The sequence below is a fragment of the Vidua chalybeata genome, chromosome 28 (assembly GCF_026979565.1).
Source record: "Vidua chalybeata isolate OUT-0048 chromosome 28, bVidCha1 merged haplotype, whole genome shotgun sequence".
Lineage (NCBI taxonomy): Eukaryota > Metazoa > Chordata > Aves > Passeriformes > Viduidae > Vidua > Vidua chalybeata.
The window spans coordinates 3,657,812-3,674,920 of record NC_071557.1 but is presented as its reverse complement, the minus strand read 5'-3'; the positions used below and the strand labels follow the sequence as shown (position 1 = coordinate 3,674,920).

Below are 17,109 nucleotides of genomic sequence, written 5' to 3'. Positions count from 1 at the left end.
TCAGTGGCCATGTTGTACTTGGGGCATGTATTTTTGTGGGTGCTATGGTTACAAAGAACATAAAGTGCATTTTCGAAAGTGCAAAGGCTTTTATTTATGCACACTAATTGAAAGTGGGTTTTTTTGTTTGCCTACAGTCAAGGCTATCTCTGATTGTAAGTTTGATGTGGAGTTTCAGAAGCAATTAGTACATGCCAGAAAGTTCCTACAAAGCATATTTAATTCTTTACTAGAAATGAAGCTTTATCTGATAAATATTGGGTCAAAATTTGCAGAAGTACAATCCCCATGTTTATCAAGTAGTTACACCAGGAAATAATTTTCAGTGAAATGCAGCAGGGATACAAATCACAAAATAATTTTATTGCAACATTCAACCCTTCCACACCTAATTCTGAAAACATATAAAAGGCGGAGGGTTCACACTGCTCTTTCTACCTGCAGGAGCATCAGCTCTGCAGTCAGGATGCATCTCCCTGTAAGTATGCATGCTTTTCTTCCTTACAAACTGAACCTTTGATTCAAACCCGTTCCTTTATCTCTCAGAAGAGCTTCTGCCTCTCTGGAGTACTAAGGCTTTCTCTGGGGCCATTGTGCTCCTCCAGAAGGAGCAGCTCAGCCCCTGCTCCCCAGAGGAGCTGAGGAGGTAAGGATTTCTTCACGGCTTGGCTGGACATGATTCAGAAACCAGGAAGCCTAATCCATGCCCATTATTGTCAACGCTTTTGCACCACTGGAGCACTGCACTAGTGCATCAAGCCCTTCCCTGTAATGCCAGGGCAGAAGAAATGGAAAAGCTTTCTCTTCTCTCTTCTAAAATAGCTGTGTGTGCCTGCACAGCTCTGAGAAACAGCTTGAGATTCAGCTCTTGAGAGAGCAAGTGAGAAATGTGTCTACTTTGAGCACCCTGGGGTAAAGCAAGGGTGCCTCCCTTTGGGAGCACTGATGCAATCCCAGGTTGAAAGCAAAAAAAGGATCCAAGAAGGAGCCTTAAACATCAGATTAGGAAAAGGGAAGGAGGATTGTCATGGCCAAATTTGTCAGCCAGAGTTGCAGTTACATTCTGTATTTGATTTTCATTTCAGATTTTGACTGCAGTCCTTCTTGGACTCGTCCTGACTCCAGCCCTTGCTGATTACGTGAGTACAAATGAACAATTTCCACATTGCTGCTCATTCTATGCTCCCTGCTTCATGAGATCTCTTTTCTTTCACCTCCCCTTTGGAGGAAACAAATTGGAATCTTCTCTGACAGATGAAACTTTGTCACTCTCTATGTGGTAGAACTTACCGTCTAGCAAATATTTTTATAAAAATTTTAGTAGATGACTGACTAGGTTGAAAATCTAAAAAAGTCTCATTTTTTAATTGAGTCTCAGCAAAAAATTGAAAACCAGCAAGTCATCCTTGGGGTAAAGACCGAGGTCCCCATCACTAGTGGCCAATCACAGATTGTGATGGCACTTAACACAGGGCAGCCTTTCCAATGTAGCAGGGAGTTTTCTAAAACTGCGGGACATCACTCCCTCCCTTCAAAGACTAAACATCTTCTTTCCCTTGGCTTTTCAGTCTCAGCAGACGGATAACAACTGCCAGGTCTCTTTTGGTGCTGTTTTCCAAAATCTGACTTTCAGTAGCCGAACACGTGTGGTGGTTATTGAACAAAGGAGCGACCACTTCTCATGGAAAACCATCTGGAACTACAACACGGTGAGTGGCAGGGAGGAGGCTTGGTCACAAAGAGTATGAGGAGACTGGCTCCTGGTAGAGCTGGCCCAGGGATGGGGATTGTTTCCTAATTGTGACTGTCTGGAGACCATGATTTGGGGCAGCAACCCTTGGCATTTGTTCCTGTTTTAACAAAGGGTTTTCTCCAACCCAAGGATGGAAAAATTGAATTGCAAGTGGTTAATAACTTTTTCTTACAGGGTATCATTGCAACCAAATTGGTGCAACAGAACACCTGCTACATTTCTGGCATGAACAGAAATGAGATGCCCAGCTTTGAAAATCTGGTCCAACTGGCTTCACAGAACAGGGTAAGATTCAAAATCTGTTTCTGTAGTTGATATTCATTTTTTTTGTCTGGCACACTGCTATTTTCCAAACCTTCTTAAACAATGGGTAAATAAAAAGACATTTTACTACTGATACTTTCGGTAATATTTTTCAGTTATATTATTGGTAAACACTCAAAAACTAAAATATCCTCATTCAAAAGCCTTTAGTGCAGGTTCGTCATATTGAGCCCAAGTCTCAGATTAGATTATTTTTACAAATATTTAAATTATTATACAGCTGACTCTTTGTTTACTGACTCATTATCTGCGATTTAGATTTTTCACTAAGTATGTTTCATAATTTCACATTCTCAAAGTATAAAAAAATATTTTTTCTTCAGACATTCTAATTGAGGAAGAACAAATATTGCAGTATTACAGAGAAAGTCTTTAAGTAAGTTTTCAAATATTTTGAAGAAAATTATGGACCATATTCCTTTAGTTCAGCCATCCACATCAGCACAGATATTATAAAAATTATCTCAGCATTCAGCGTGTTCACCTTGGCTAAACACTGGCTTCCACTGAAGTCTGAGAACTGAGTCTGTAAAAAAAAAACACTTTAAATAGCAGGAAGACCAGAAGAGCAGAAGGAAATCAGGAAGAGACTTCTCCTGCCAGCCACAGCCTGAGTGCCCCTGAGGGGTGAGGGCAGTGACTGAGCAAGTGCCTTGGAAGGAGCTCTGGCTCCACAGAGCGGTTGCACTCCTCCCCTCCTCCTCAGCACTTCCCCTCAGGCTCCCTGCACCTTGATTCCCTTAGAAGCACCTGACTTTGGAGCTGCCTTCAAGGCTAGCTAATGGGCCCACAGTCCCCAGGGACTGAAAGGTGTTTCTAAAGGCAGGTGGGATGCCAACAGCCAGCCCCAAGTCATCCTTCCAGAGTGAGGAATAGCCCTTGGAGGAAGCAGCTTCGGGCAGTGATCTTGCTGAATGCTGGTATTTGTTCTTTAGAACCAGATCGGTCTTGGAAGACCTACCAAGAAAATCACCTTTGTCACCAATGGATTGGTCAACAACCTCAACTCCTACGGAACTGAAATCACGGCTATGTGCACTGGAGTCACCACCTACATGGCTTATGAAGTTCACAGTGAGTGCAACAATGGGAATTCTGAGTGGTACAGACCTGGCAATTTGTCTCCTGGGCCATGACTAAGGCACAGTTGCTGCTCTTCCTCTTTGGGCCAGACAGAAACCAAGGGCTTCAGCAGTTCCAAAAAGGGTTCTGCACCTCGGCTGATCAAGACTGGAACAGGATAGGGTCACAGCCCCCACCAATGACCCAAACCAAACCCTTGCAGCTCCACTCCAGGAAGCTTAATGGGGCTGAAATTGGGGCCTGGAGTGTTTTGACTCACACTGCATATCCCTGTAACACGCAGTCAAGAAAAAGGGTTGTCCTAAGAACCACTGTCCGTCAGGGCAGAGCTTGGTAATCAGTTGAACCAGGCAGACACCAAAACCTTGTGCTTCACAACATTAAACCAAGTGGTTTCCTCCGCTGTAACTTTTTCCCTGGGGCAACGATCCTATTCCCCTTGGCTAACATGACCTGCACTTGGTAGGATTCTTCCAGAACCTCTCAGCTCATTTGACTGGGCCCACGAAATGGCAGCAGCCTCACCATGCAATGCCCAGCCATTGGGACTCGCAGGACAAAGTGCAATAGAGCCCCGACTTCTGCACAGGAAATCCCAAAGGCTGTTCAAGAGCAGGTCTTTGTGAGCATTCCTGGCTGAGCCACAGAGCCGGTGCTCCTTGGGGACTCCAAGAGAATCTTTCCCTTGCACAGCTCAAACTTTTTCAGAGCATCAATCCTTCAGAATCTGGTTGGTTCTTAGCGACATCACCACCATCCTGTAGAAGGTCAGCCAATGTCTTAGGAATCAGTTCAAAAGGTTTTCTCTTTTCCAGCTTTGCAAGGACCTGAGGTGAATCTGGGATCATGCATTACCCTAGATGCCCTGAGAATTGTGGAGTTGAAGTACTGCAATGGAAATGGCAATTGGAACGGCAATATGCCGGTGAGAAAACCTGACACTGTCCCTATTCAAGTATGAAATGCTGGGGGCTATGGTTTCAGAAGCTTTGGGTACATCACTGTCTCCCTTCAAAGGTGAAACATCTTCTTTCCCCTGGCTTTTTAGTCTCAGCAGATTCCCGGCGACATCTTCAACAACACGCAAGGCAGCATCTTCAACAACACGCAAGTCATCATTGGGGGCCAGTCCCAAGTTGTGACCATCAACAGGCAATGGCGTGTGGCAGTCATTGAGCAACGAAGCTTCAGTGGGTCCTGGAAAACCATCTGGAACTACAACACGGTGTGTGGCAGGGAGAGGGCAAGTTCACAAAGTGTATGAGGAGACTGGCACCTGGCAGAGCTGACCCAGGGAGGAGGCTTGTTTCTTACTCAGACCATGTTGAGTACACAGTTTGGGTTAGGAACTGCCAGAATTTATTTCTGTTTTAATAAAGGGTTTTCTCCAGTTCCAACGTGTGTAAGACTGATGTCCAAGTGCTCAATAACTTTATTTTCCAGGGCGTCATTGCAACCAAAGTCACGCAACAGAACACCTGCTACATTTCCATCATGAACAAAAATGAGATGCCCAGCTTCAATAATCTGGCCCGCCTGGCACAAGACAGCAGGGTAAGTTTACCAAGGATTAGCAGAGTCCTCACCCTACAGTTCATTGATCTGTTTCTTCATGTGCTTTTTCCTTCTGGACAGGAAGATGTTGTCACTAGTGGCAGAATTTTCTTTCTCTCAGCAGTAGAAGGGTTTAAGAATTTTTCCAAAGGATTGATTTGATGAAAGAGGAAAAGGGTTGCACATTGTCTTTCCGACTTTTGATTTCTCTGAGCATCTTGAGCTCTGCAGCCTGCTGAAAACACTTGCTCTGAGCAGCTCTTTGAGTGCCTTAATTCTTTTGGCATGCCAAGATCTGAAAGTCCTTCGCAGGCCTTTCACTGCCAAACTGCATTGGTCAGCTCAGAACTTTGCACGGCTGCTGCTCTAGGCCAGACTCTCTTTCCCTTTGATGTGCGAGAGAGCCTCCCCCTATTCCTGCTAGGGAATATTCCTCGCAGGAACCAGATCCCACCATTGATCTTGCTGAATGCTGTACTTTGTTCTTTAGAACCAGATCGGCCTTGGAAGACCTACCAAGAAGATCACCTTTGTCACCAATGGACTGGTCAGCAACCTCCAGTCTTATGGATCAGATGTCTTCTCTATGTGCAGTGGAGTCACCACCTATATGGCTTATGAAGTTCATGGTGAGTGCAAGCAAAGGAATTCTGTCTCTAAGTGACCTGGCATTTGTTTCCCTTGGGGAATGACCAATGCACACTTGCTGCTCTTCCAACTTGAATCAAACAGCAACCAAGGGCTGCAGCAGTTGTACAAAGGGTTCCACGTCTTTGCAGATCAGGACTGGAACAGGGTGGGGTCACAGCCCCCATAAATGACCCAAAGCAAACCCTTACAGCTCCTTCTCAGGAAGGTTAAGGAGGCTTAATTTTGGACCCAGAGTGTATCACCTCAAACTGTAATGCCTAGCCATGAAAATTACTAGCCTAAGGACTGGTGTCCTTCAGGTCAGAGCTGACTGACAGTTGGAATGGCTGCCAAGGTCTTAGGCATTAGCTGATGGGGTTTTGTTTCTTCCTTTCTTGCTTCCCAAGGACTCCAAGTCAATCTGGGATCATGCATTACCCTCGATGTCCTGAGAGTCGTGGATCTGAAGTACTGCACTGGCAATGGCAATGGACAAGTGAGAAAACCTTACCTTTACCTTTTTTGATCCAAATAGGGGGGGAACCCGAGCTGCTGCCCAAAGCCAGTCCTGATGCCATTCTTGCCTGGCATCTCCTCTTTCGAGAGGTTCCTGCTTGGAGGTGAGGATGCTAAAACAGTGCAATGGGTCAGCAGCTGCCTCTGTCAGGGACCTTGAGCATGGACTAACTGTGGCCAGTCCTCTTGCAGCCATCAACCTCTAAAGGCATCAGATGGCAGCTGTCAGATGCAGCAATGATGCACTGAATCCATGAAAAGAATTCTTACAGCCTTTGCCCAACACCACAGCCTTGATTCTGGGTCCTTTGGAAAAAGACTGAGGGCAGGGCCGGCACTCCCCAGGGGGCAGCACTTCTTCCATTGTAGCAGGGATTTTGTGGAAAATTGGGGGACATCACTGTCTCCCTTCAAAGGTGAAACATCTTCTTTCCCCTGGCTTTTTAGTCTCAGCAGATTCCCGGCGACATCTTCAACAACACGCAAGGCAGCATCTTCAACAACACGCAAGTCATCATTGGGGGCCAGTCCCAAGTTGTGACCATCAACAGGCAATGGCGTGTGGCAGTCATTGAGCAACGAAGCTTCAGTGGGTCCTGGAAAACCATCTGGAACTACAACACGGTGAGTGGCAGGGAGGGGGCTTGTTCAAAAAGTGTATGAGGAGACTGGCACCTGGCAGAGCTGACCCAGGGACAGGGCTTGTTTCTTTATTCAGACCATGTTGAGTGAAAAATTTCAAGTAGGAAATCCCAGCACTTATTCCGTTTTTAACAAATTGTTTTCTCCAATCTCAAGACATGAAAAAGTGATGTCCAAGTGCTCAATGACTTTATTTTCCAGGGCGTCATTGCAACCAAAGTCACGCAACAGAACACCTGCTACATTTCCATCATGAACAAAAATGAGATGCCCAGCTTCAATAATCTGGCCCGCCTGGCACAAGACAGCAGGGTAAGTTTACCAAGGATTAGCAGAGTCCTCACCCTACAGTTCATTGGCCTGTTTGTTCATGTGCTTTTTCCTTCTGGACAGGACAATGTTGTCACTAGTGGCAGAATTTTCTTTCTCTCAGCAGTAGAGGGGTTTAAGAATTTTTCCAAAGGATTGATTTGATGAAAGAGGAAAAGGGTTGCACATTGTCTTTCCGACTTTTGATTTCTCTGAGCATCTTGAGCCCTGCAGCCTGCTGAAAACACTTGCTCTGAGCAGCTCTTTGAGGGCCTTAATTCTTTTGGCATGCCATGATCTGAAAGTCCTTCGCAGGCCTTTCACTACCAAACTGCATTGGTCAGCTCAGAACTTGGCATGGCTGCTGCTCTAAGCCACACTCCCTTTCCCTTTGGTGTGCGAGAGAGCCTCCCCCTATTCCTGCAGGAACCAGATCCCAGCAATGATCTTGCTGAATGCTGTACTTTGTTCTTTAGAACCAGATCGGCCTTGGAAGACCTACCAAGAAGATCACCTTTGTCACCAATGGACTGGTCAGCAACCTCCAGTCTTATGGATCAGATGTCTTCTCTATGTGCAGTGGAGTCACCACCTACATGGCTTATGAAGTTCATGGTGAGTGCAAGCAAAGGAATTCTGTCTCTAAGTGACCTGGCATTTGTTTCCCTTGGGGAATGACCAATGCACACTTGCTGCTCTTCCAACTTGAATCAAACAGCAACCAAGGGCTGCAGCAGTTGTACAAAGGGTTCCACGTCTTTGCAGATCAGGACTGGAACAGGGTGGGGTCACAGCCCCCATAAATGACCCAAAGCAAACCCTTACAGCTCCTTCTCAGGAAGGTTAAGGAGGCTTAATTTTGGACCCAGAGTGTATCACCTCAAACTGTAATGCCTAGCCATGAAAATTACTAGCCTAAGGACTGGTGTCCTTCAGGTCAGAGCTGACTGACAGTTGGAATGGCTGCCAAGGTCTTAGGCATTAGCTGATGGGGTTTTGTTTCTTCCTTTCTTGCTTCCCAAGGACTCCAAGTCAATCTGGGATCATGCATTACCCTCGATGTCCTGAGAGTCGTGGATCTGAAGTACTGCACTGGCAATGGCAATGGACAAGTGAGAAAACCTTACCTTTACCTTTTTTGATCCAAATAGGGGGGGAACCCGAGCTGCTGCCCAAAGCCAGTCCTGATGCCATTCTTGCCTGGCATCTCCTCTTTCGAGAGGTTCCTGCTTGGAGGTGAGGATGCTAAAACAGTGCAATGGGTCAGCAGCTGCCTCTGTCAGGGACCTTGAGCATGGACTAACTGTGGCCAGTCCTCTTGCAGCCATCAACCTCTAAAGGCATCAGATGGCAGCTGTCAGATGCAGCAATGATGCACTGAATCCATGAAAAGAATTCTTACAGCCTTTGCCCAACACCACAGCCTTGATTCTGGGTCCTTTGGAAAAAGACTGAGGGCAGGGCCGGCACTCCCCAGGGGGCAGCACTTCTTCCATTGTAGCAGGGATTTTGTGGAAAATTGGGGGACATCACTGTCTCCCTTCAAAGGTGAAACATCTTCTTTCCCCTGGCTTTTTAGTCTCAGCAGATTCCCGGCGACATCTTCAACAACACGCAAGGCAGCATCTTCAACAACACGCAAGTCATCATTGGGGGCCAGTCCCAAGTTGTGACCATCAACAGGCAATGGCGTGTGGCAGTCATTGAGCAACGAAGCTTCAGTGGGTCCTGGAAAACCATCTGGAACTACAACACGGTGAGTGGCAGGGAGGGGGCTTGTTCAAAAAGTGTATGAGGAGACTGGCACCTGGCAGAGCTGACCCAGGGACAGGGCTTGTTTCTTATTCAGACCATGTTGAGTGAAAAATTTCAAGTAGGAAATCCCAGCACTTATTCCGTTTTTAACAAATTGTTTTCTCCAATCTCAAGACATGAAAAAGTGATGTCCAAGTGCTCAATAACTTTATTTTCCAGGGCGTCATTGTAACCAAAGTCACGCAACAGAACACCTGCTACATTTCCATCATGAACAAAAATGAGATGCCCAGCTTCAATAATCTGGCCCGCCTGGCACAAGACAGCAGGGTAAGTTTACCAAGGATTAGCAGAGTCCTCACCCTACAGTTCATTGGCCTGTTTGTTCATGTGCTTTTTCCTTCTGGACAGGACAATGTTGTCACTAGTGGCAGAATTTTCTTTCTCTCAGCAGTAGAAGGGTTTAAGAATTTTTCCAAAGGATTGATTTGATGAAAGAGGAAAAGGGTTGCACATTGTCTTTCCGACTTTTGATTTCTCTGAGCATCTTGAGCCCTGCAGCCTGCTGAAAACACTTGCTCTGAGCAGCTCTTTGAGGGCCTTAATTCTTTTGGCATGCCATGATCTGAAAGTCCTTCGCAGGCCTTTCACTACCAAACTGCATTGGTCAGCTCAGAACTTGGCATGGCTGCTGCTCTAAGCCACACTCCCTTTCCCTTTGGTGTGCGAGAGAGCCTCCCCCTATTCCTGCAGGAACCAGATCCCAGCAATGATCTTGCTGAATGCTGTACTTTGTTCTTTAGAACCAGATCGGCCTTGGAAGACCTACCAAGAAGATCACCTTTGTCACCAATGGACTGGTCAGCAACCTCCAGTCTTATGGATCAGATGTCTTCTCTATGTGCAGTGGAGTCACCACCTATATGGCTTATGAAGTTCATGGTGAGTGCAAGCAAAGGAATTCTGTCTCTAAGTGACCTGGCATTTGTTTCCCTTGGGGAATGACCAATGCACACTTGCTGCTCTTCCAACTTGAATCAAACAGGAACCAAGGGCTGCAGCAGTTGTACAAAGGGTTCCACGTCTTTGCAGATCAGGACTGGAACAGGGTGGGGTCACAGCCCCCATAAATGACCCAAAGCAAACCCTTACAGCTCCTTCTCAGGAAGGTTAAGGAGGCTTAATTTTGGACCCAGAGTGTATCACCTCAAACTGTAATGCCTAGCCATGAAAATTACTAGCCTAAGGACTGGTGTCCTTCAGGTCAGAGCTGACTGACAGTTGGAATGGCTGCCAAGGTCTTAGGCATTAGCTGATGGGGTTTTGTTTCTTCCTTTCTTGCTTCCCAAGGACTCCAAGTCAATCTGGGATCATGCATTACCCTCGATGTCCTGAGAGTCGTGGATCTGAAGTACTGCACTGGCAATGGCAATGGACAAGTGAGAAAACCTTACCTTTACCTTTTTTGATCCAAATAGGGGGGGAACCCGAGCTGCTGCCCAAAGCCAGTCCTGATGCCATTCTTGCCTGGCATCTCCTCTTTCGAGAGGTTCCTGCTTGGAGGTGAGGATGCTAAAACAGTGCAATGGGTCAGCAGCTGCCTCTGTCAGGGACCTTGAGCATGGACTAACTGTGGCCAGTCCTCTTGCAGCCATCAACCTCTAAAGGCATCAGATGGCAGCTGTCAGATGCAGCAATGATGCACTGAATCCATGAAAAGAATTCTTACAGCCTTTGCCCAACACCACAGCCTTGATTCTGGGTCCTTTGGAAAAAGACTGAGGGCAGGGCCGGCACTCCCCAGGGGGCAGCACTTCTTCCATTGTAGCAGGGATTTTGTGGAAAATTGGGGGACATCACTGTCTCCCTTCAAAGGTGAAACATCTTCTTTCCCCTGGCTTTTTAGTCTCAGCAGATTCCCGGCGACATCTTCAACAACACGCAAGGCAGCATCTTCAACAACACGCAAGTCATCATTGGGGGCCAGTCCCAAGTTGTGACCATCAACAGGCAATGGCGTGTGGCAGTCATTGAGCAACGAAGCTTCAGTGGGTCCTGGAAAACCATCTGGAACTACAACACGGTGAGTGGCAGGGAGGGGGCTTGTTCAAAAAGTGTATGAGGAGACTGGCACCTGGCAGAGCTGACCCAGGGACAGGGCTTGTTTCTTATTCAGACCATGTTGAGTGAAAAATTTCAAGTAGGAAATCCCAGCACTTATTCCGTTTTTAACAAATTGTTTTCTCCAATCTCAAGACATGAAAAAGTGATGTCCAAGTGCTCAATAACTTTATTTTCCAGGGCGTCATTGTAACCAAAGTCACGCAACAGAACACCTGCTACATTTCCATCATGAACAAAAATGAGATGCCCAGCTTCAATAATCTGGCCCGCCTGGCACAAGACAGCAGGGTAAGTTTACCAAGGATTAGCAGAGTCCTCACCCTACAGTTCATTGGCCTGTTTGTTCATGTGCTTTTTCCTTCTGGACAGGACAATGTTGTCACTAGTGGCAGAATTTTCTTTCTCTCAGCAGTAGAGGGGTTTAAGAATTTTTCCAAAGGATTGATTTGATGAAAGAGGAAAAGGGTTGCACATTGTCTTTCCGACTTTTGATTTCTCTGAGCATCTTGAGCCCTGCAGCCTGCTGAAAACACTTGCTCTGAGCAGCTCTTTGAGTGCCTTAATTCTTTTGGCATGCCATGATCTGAAAGTCCTTCGCAGGCCTTTCACTACCAAACTGCATTGGTCAGCTCAGAACTTGGCATGGCTGCTGCTCTAAGCCACACTCCCTTTCCCTTTGGTGTGCGAGAGAGCCTCCCCCTATTCCTGCAGGAACCAGATCCCAGCAATGATCTTGCTGAATGCTGTACTTTGTTCTTTAGAACCAGATCGGCCTTGGAAGACCTACCAAGAAGATCACCTTTGTCACCAATGGACTGGTCAGCAACCTCCAGTCTTATGGATCAGATGTCTTCTCTATGTGCAGTGGAGTCACCACCTACATGGCTTATGAAGTTCATGGTGAGTGCAAGCAAAGGAATTCTGTCTCTAAGTGACCTGGCATTTGTTTCCCTTGGGGAATGACCAATGCACACTTGCTGCTCTTCCAACTTGAATCAAACAGGAACCAAGGGCTGCAGCAGTTGTACAAAGGGTTCCACGTCTTTGCAGATCAGGACTGGAACAGGGTGGGGTCACAGCCCCCATAAATGACCCAAAGCAAACCCTTACAGCTCCTTCTCAGGAAGGTTAAGGAGGCTTAATTTTGGACCCAGAGTGTATCACCTCAAACTGTAATGCCTAGCCATGAAAATTACTAGCCTAAGGACTGGTGTCCTTCAGGTCAGAGCTGACTGACAGTTGGAATGGCTGCCAAGGTCTTAGGCATTAGCTGATGGGGTTTTGTTTCTTCCTTTCTTGCTTCCCAAGGACTCCAAGTCAATCTGGGATCATGCATTACCCTCGATGTCCTGAGAGTCGTGGATCTGAAGTACTGCACTGGCAATGGCAATGGACAAGTGAGAAAACCTTACCTTTACCTTTTTTGATCCAAATAGGGGGGGAACCCGAGCTGCTGCCCAAAGCCAGTCCTGATGCCATTCTTGCCTGGCATCTCCTCTTTCGAGAGGTTCCTGCTTGGAGGTGAGGATGCTAAAACAGTGCAATGGGTCAGCAGCTGCCTCTGTCAGGGACCTTGAGCATGGACTAACTGTGGCCAGTCCTCTTGCAGCCATCAACCTCTAAAGGCATCAGATGGCAGCTGTCAGATGCAGCAATGATGCACTGAATCCATGAAAAGAATTCTTACAGCCTTTGCCCAACACCACAGCCTTGATTCTGGGTCCTTTGGAAAAAGACTGAGGGCAGGGCCGGCACTCCCCAGGGGGCAGCACTTCTTCCATTGTAGCAGGGATTTTGTGGAAAATTGGGGGACATCACTGTCTCCCTTCAAAGGTGAAACATCTTCTTTCCCCTGGCTTTTTAGTCTCAGCAGATTCCCGGCGACATCTTCAACAACACGCAAGGCAGCATCTTCAACAACACGCAAGTCATCATTGGGGGCCAGTCCCAAGTTGTGACCATCAACAGGCAATGGCGTGTGGCAGTCATTGAGCAACGAAGCTTCAGTGGGTCCTGGAAAACCATCTGGAACTACAACACGGTGAGTGGCAGGGAGGGGGCTTGTTCAAAAAGTGTATGAGGAGACTGGCACCTGGCAGAGCTGACCCAGGGACAGGGCTTGTTTCTTTATTCAGACCATGTTGAGTGAAAAATTTCAAGTAGGAAATCCCAGCACTTATTCCGTTTTTAACAAATTGTTTTCTCCAATCTCAAGACATGAAAAAGTGATGTCCAAGTGCTCAATGACTTTATTTTCCAGGGCGTCATTGCAACCAAAGTCACGCAACAGAACACCTGCTACATTTCCATCATGAACAAAAATGAGATGCCCAGCTTCAATAATCTGGCCCGCCTGGCACAAGACAGCAGGGTAAGTTTACCAAGGATTAGCAGAGTCCTCACCCTACAGTTCATTGGCCTGTTTGTTCATGTGCTTTTTCCTTCTGGACAGGACAATGTTGTCACTAGTGGCAGAATTTTCTTTCTCTCAGCAGTAGAGGGGTTTAAGAATTTTTCCAAAGGATTGATTTGATGAAAGAGGAAAAGGGTTGCACATTGTCTTTCCGACTTTTGATTTCTCTGAGCATCTTGAGCCCTGCAGCCTGCTGAAAACACTTGCTCTGAGCAGCTCTTTGAGGGCCTTAATTCTTTTGGCATGCCATGATCTGAAAGTCCTTCGCAGGCCTTTCACTACCAAACTGCATTGGTCAGCTCAGAACTTGGCATGGCTGCTGCTCTAAGCCACACTCCCTTTCCCTTTGGTGTGCGAGAGAGCCTCCCCCTATTCCTGCAGGAACCAGATCCCAGCAATGATCTTGCTGAATGCTGTACTTTGTTCTTTAGAACCAGATCGGCCTTGGAAGACCTACCAAGAAGATCACCTTTGTCACCAATGGACTGGTCAGCAACCTCCAGTCTTATGGATCAGATGTCTTCTCTATGTGCAGTGGAGTCACCACCTACATGGCTTATGAAGTTCATGGTGAGTGCAAGCAAAGGAATTCTGTCTCTAAGTGACCTGGCATTTGTTTCCCTTGGGGAATGACCAATGCACACTTGCTGCTCTTCCAACTTGAATCAAACAGGAACCAAGGGCTGCAGCAGTTGTACAAAGGGTTCCACGTCTTTGCAGATCAGGACTGGAACAGGGTGGGGTCACAGCCCCCATAAATGACCCAAAGCAAACCCTTACAGCTCCTTCTCAGGAAGGTTAAGGAGGCTTAATTTTGGACCCAGAGTGTATCACCTCAAACTGTAATGCCTAGCCATGAAAATTACTAGCCTAAGGACTGGTGTCCTTCAGGTCAGAGCTGACTGACAGTTGGAATGGCTGCCAAGGTCTTAGGCATTAGCTGATGGGGTTTTGTTTCTGCCTTTCTTGCTTCCCAAGGACTCCAAGTCAATCTGGGATCATGCATTACCCTCGATGTCCTGAGAGTCGTGGATCTGAAGTACTGCACTGGCAATGGCAATGGACAAGTGAGAAAACCTTACCTTTACCTTTTTTGATCCAAATAGGGGGGGAACCCGAGCTGCTGCCCAAAGCCAGTCCTGATGCCATTCTTGCCTGGCATCTCCTCTTTCGAGAGGTTCCTGCTTGGAGGTGAGGATGCTAAAACAGTGCAATGGGTCAGCAGCTGCCTCTGTCAGGGACCTTGAGCATGGACTAACTGTGGCCAGTCCTCTTGCAGCCATCAACCTCTAAAGGCATCAGATGGCAGCTGTCAGATGCAGCAATGATGCACTGAATCCATGAAAAGAATTCTTACAGCCTTTGCCCAACACCACAGCCTTGATTCTGGGTCCTTTGGAAAAAGACTGAGGGCAGGGCCGGCACTCCCCAGGGGGCAGCACTTCTTCCATTGTAGCAGGGATTTTGTGGAAAATTGGGGGACATCACTGTCTCCCTTCAAAGGTGAAACATCTTCTTTCCCCTGGCTTTTTAGTCTCAGCAGATTCCCGGCGACATCTTCAACAACACGCAAGGCAGCATCTTCAACAACACGCAAGTCATCATTGGGGGCCAGTCCCAAGTTGTGACCATCAACAGGCAATGGCGTGTGGCAGTCATTGAGCAACGAAGCTTCAGTGGGTCCTGGAAAACCATCTGGAACTACAACACGGTGAGTGGCAGGGAGGGGGCTTGTTCAAAAAGTGTATGAGGAGACTGGCACCTGGCAGAGCTGACCCAGGGACAGGGCTTGTTTCTTTATTCAGACCATGTTGAGTGAAAAATTTCAAGTAGGAAATCCCAGCACTTATTCCGTTTTTAACAAATTGTTTTCTCCAATCTCAAGACATGAAAAAGTGATGTCCAAGTGCTCAATGACTTTATTTTCCAGGGCGTCATTGTAACCAAAGTCACGCAACAGAACACCTGCTACATTTCCATCATGAACAAAAATGAGATGCCCAGCTTCAATAATCTGGCCAGCCTGGCACAAGACAGCAGGGTAAGTTTACCAAGGATTAGCAGAGTCCTCACCCTACAGTTCATTGGCCTGTTTGTTCATGTGCTTTTTCCTTCTGGACAGGACAATGTTGTCACTAGTGGCAGAATTTTCTTTCTCTCAGCAGTAGAGGGGTTTAAGAATTTTTCCAAAGGATTGATTTGATGAAAGAGGAAAAGGGTTGCACATTGTCTTTCCGACTTTTGATTTCTCTGAGCATCTTGAGCCCTGCAGCCTGCTGAAAACACTTGCTCTGAGCAGCTCTTTGAGGGCCTTAATTCTTTTGGCATGCCATGATCTGAAAGTCCTTCGCAGGCCTTTCACTACCAAACTGCATTGGTCAGCTCAGAACTTGGCATGGCTGCTGCTCTAAGCCACACTCCCTTTCCCTTTGGTGTGCGAGAGAGCCTCCCCCTATTCCTGCAGGAACCAGATCCCAGCAATGATCTTGCTGAATGCTGTACTTTGTTCTTTAGAACCAGATCGGCCTTGGAAGACCTACCAAGAAGATCACCTTTGTCACCAATGGACTGGTCAGCAACCTCCAGTCTTATGGATCAGATGTCTTCTCTATGTGCAGTGGAGTCACCACCTACATGGCTTATGAAGTTCATGGTGAGTGCAAGCAAAGGAATTCTGTCTCTAAGTGACCTGGCATTTGTTTCCCTTGGGGAATGACCAATGCACACTTGCTGCTCTTCCAACTTGAATCAAACAGGAACCAAGGGCTGCAGCAGTTGTACAAAGGGTTCCACGTCTTTGCAGATCAGGACTGGAACAGGGTGGGGTCACAGCCCCCATAAATGACCCAAAGCAAACCCTTACAGCTCCTTCTCAGGAAGGTTAAGGAGGCTTAATTTTGGACCCAGAGTGTATCACCTCAAACTGTAATGCCTAGCCATGAAAATTACTAGCCTAAGGACTGGTGTCCTTCAGGTCAGAGCTGACTGACAGTTGGAATGGCTGCCAAGGTCTTAGGCATTAGCTGATGGGGTTTTGTTTCTTCCTTTCTTGCTTCCCAAGGACTCCAAGTCAATCTGGGATCATGCATTACCCTCGATGTCCTGAGAGTCGTGGATCTGAAGTACTGCACTGGCAATGGCAATGGACAAGTGAGAAAACCTTACCTTTACCTTTTTTGATCCAAATAGGGGGGGAACCCGAGCTGCTGCCCAAAGCCAGTCCTGATGCCATTCTTGCCTGGCATCTCCTCTTTCGAGAGGTTCCTGCTTGGAGGTGAGGATGCTAAAACAGTGCAATGGGTCAGCAGCTGCCTCTGTCAGGGACCTTGAGCATGGACTAACTGTGGCCAGTCCTCTTGCAGCCATCAACCTCTAAAGGCATCAGATGGCAGCTGTCAGATGCAGCAATGATGCACTGAATCCATGAAAAGAATTCTTACAGCCTTTGCCCAACACCACAGCCTTGATTCTGGGTCCTTTGGAAAAAGACTGAGGGCAGGGCCGGCACTCCCCAGGGGGCAGCACTTCTTCCATTGTAGCAGGGATTTTGTGGAAAATTGGGGGACATCACTGTCTCCCTTCAAAGGTGAAACATCTTCTTTCCCCTGGCTTTTTAGTCTCAGCAGATTCCCGGCGACATCTTCAACAACACGCAAGGCAGCATCTTCAACAACACGCAAGTCATCATTGGGGGCCAGTCCCAAGTTGTGACCATCAACAGGCAATGGCGTGTGGCAGTCATTGAGCAACGAAGCTTCAGTGGGTCCTGGAAAACCATCTGGAACTACAACACGGTGAGTGGCAGGGAGGGGGCTTGTTCAAAAAGTGTATGAGGAGACTGGCACCTGGCAGAGCTGACCCAGGGACAGGGCTTGTTTCTTATTCAGACCATGTTGAGTGAAAAATTTCAAGTAGGAAATCCCAGCACTTATTCCGTTTTTAACAAATTGTTTTCTCCAATCTCAAGACATGAAAAAGTGATGTCCAAGTGCTCAATAACTTTATT

General features: G+C 47.1%; 1 protein-coding gene across 1 annotated transcript; it reads left to right on the top strand.

The window, feature by feature from the left end:
* The first annotated feature begins 466 nt into the window (after window positions 1-466).
* On the top strand, window positions 467-17,076 carry LOC128800828 (uncharacterized). Its single transcript, XM_053966272.1, has 32 exons — window positions 467-478; window positions 1,086-1,139; window positions 1,569-1,709; window positions 1,928-2,038; window positions 3,013-3,151; window positions 3,976-4,085; window positions 4,209-4,385; window positions 4,604-4,714; window positions 5,205-5,343; window positions 5,752-5,840; window positions 6,308-6,484; window positions 6,704-6,814; window positions 7,288-7,426; window positions 7,835-7,923; window positions 8,391-8,567; window positions 8,786-8,896; window positions 9,370-9,508; window positions 9,917-10,005; window positions 10,473-10,649; window positions 10,868-10,978; window positions 11,452-11,590; window positions 11,999-12,087; window positions 12,555-12,731; window positions 12,951-13,061; window positions 13,535-13,673; window positions 14,082-14,170; window positions 14,638-14,814; window positions 15,034-15,144; window positions 15,618-15,756; window positions 16,165-16,253; window positions 16,721-16,897; window positions 17,071-17,076. Exons 1-32 carry the CDS (start codon window positions 467-469, stop codon window positions 17,074-17,076), a joined length of 3,846 nt encoding a protein of 1,281 aa, XP_053822247.1.
* Window positions 17,077-17,109: the final 33 nt, after the last annotated feature.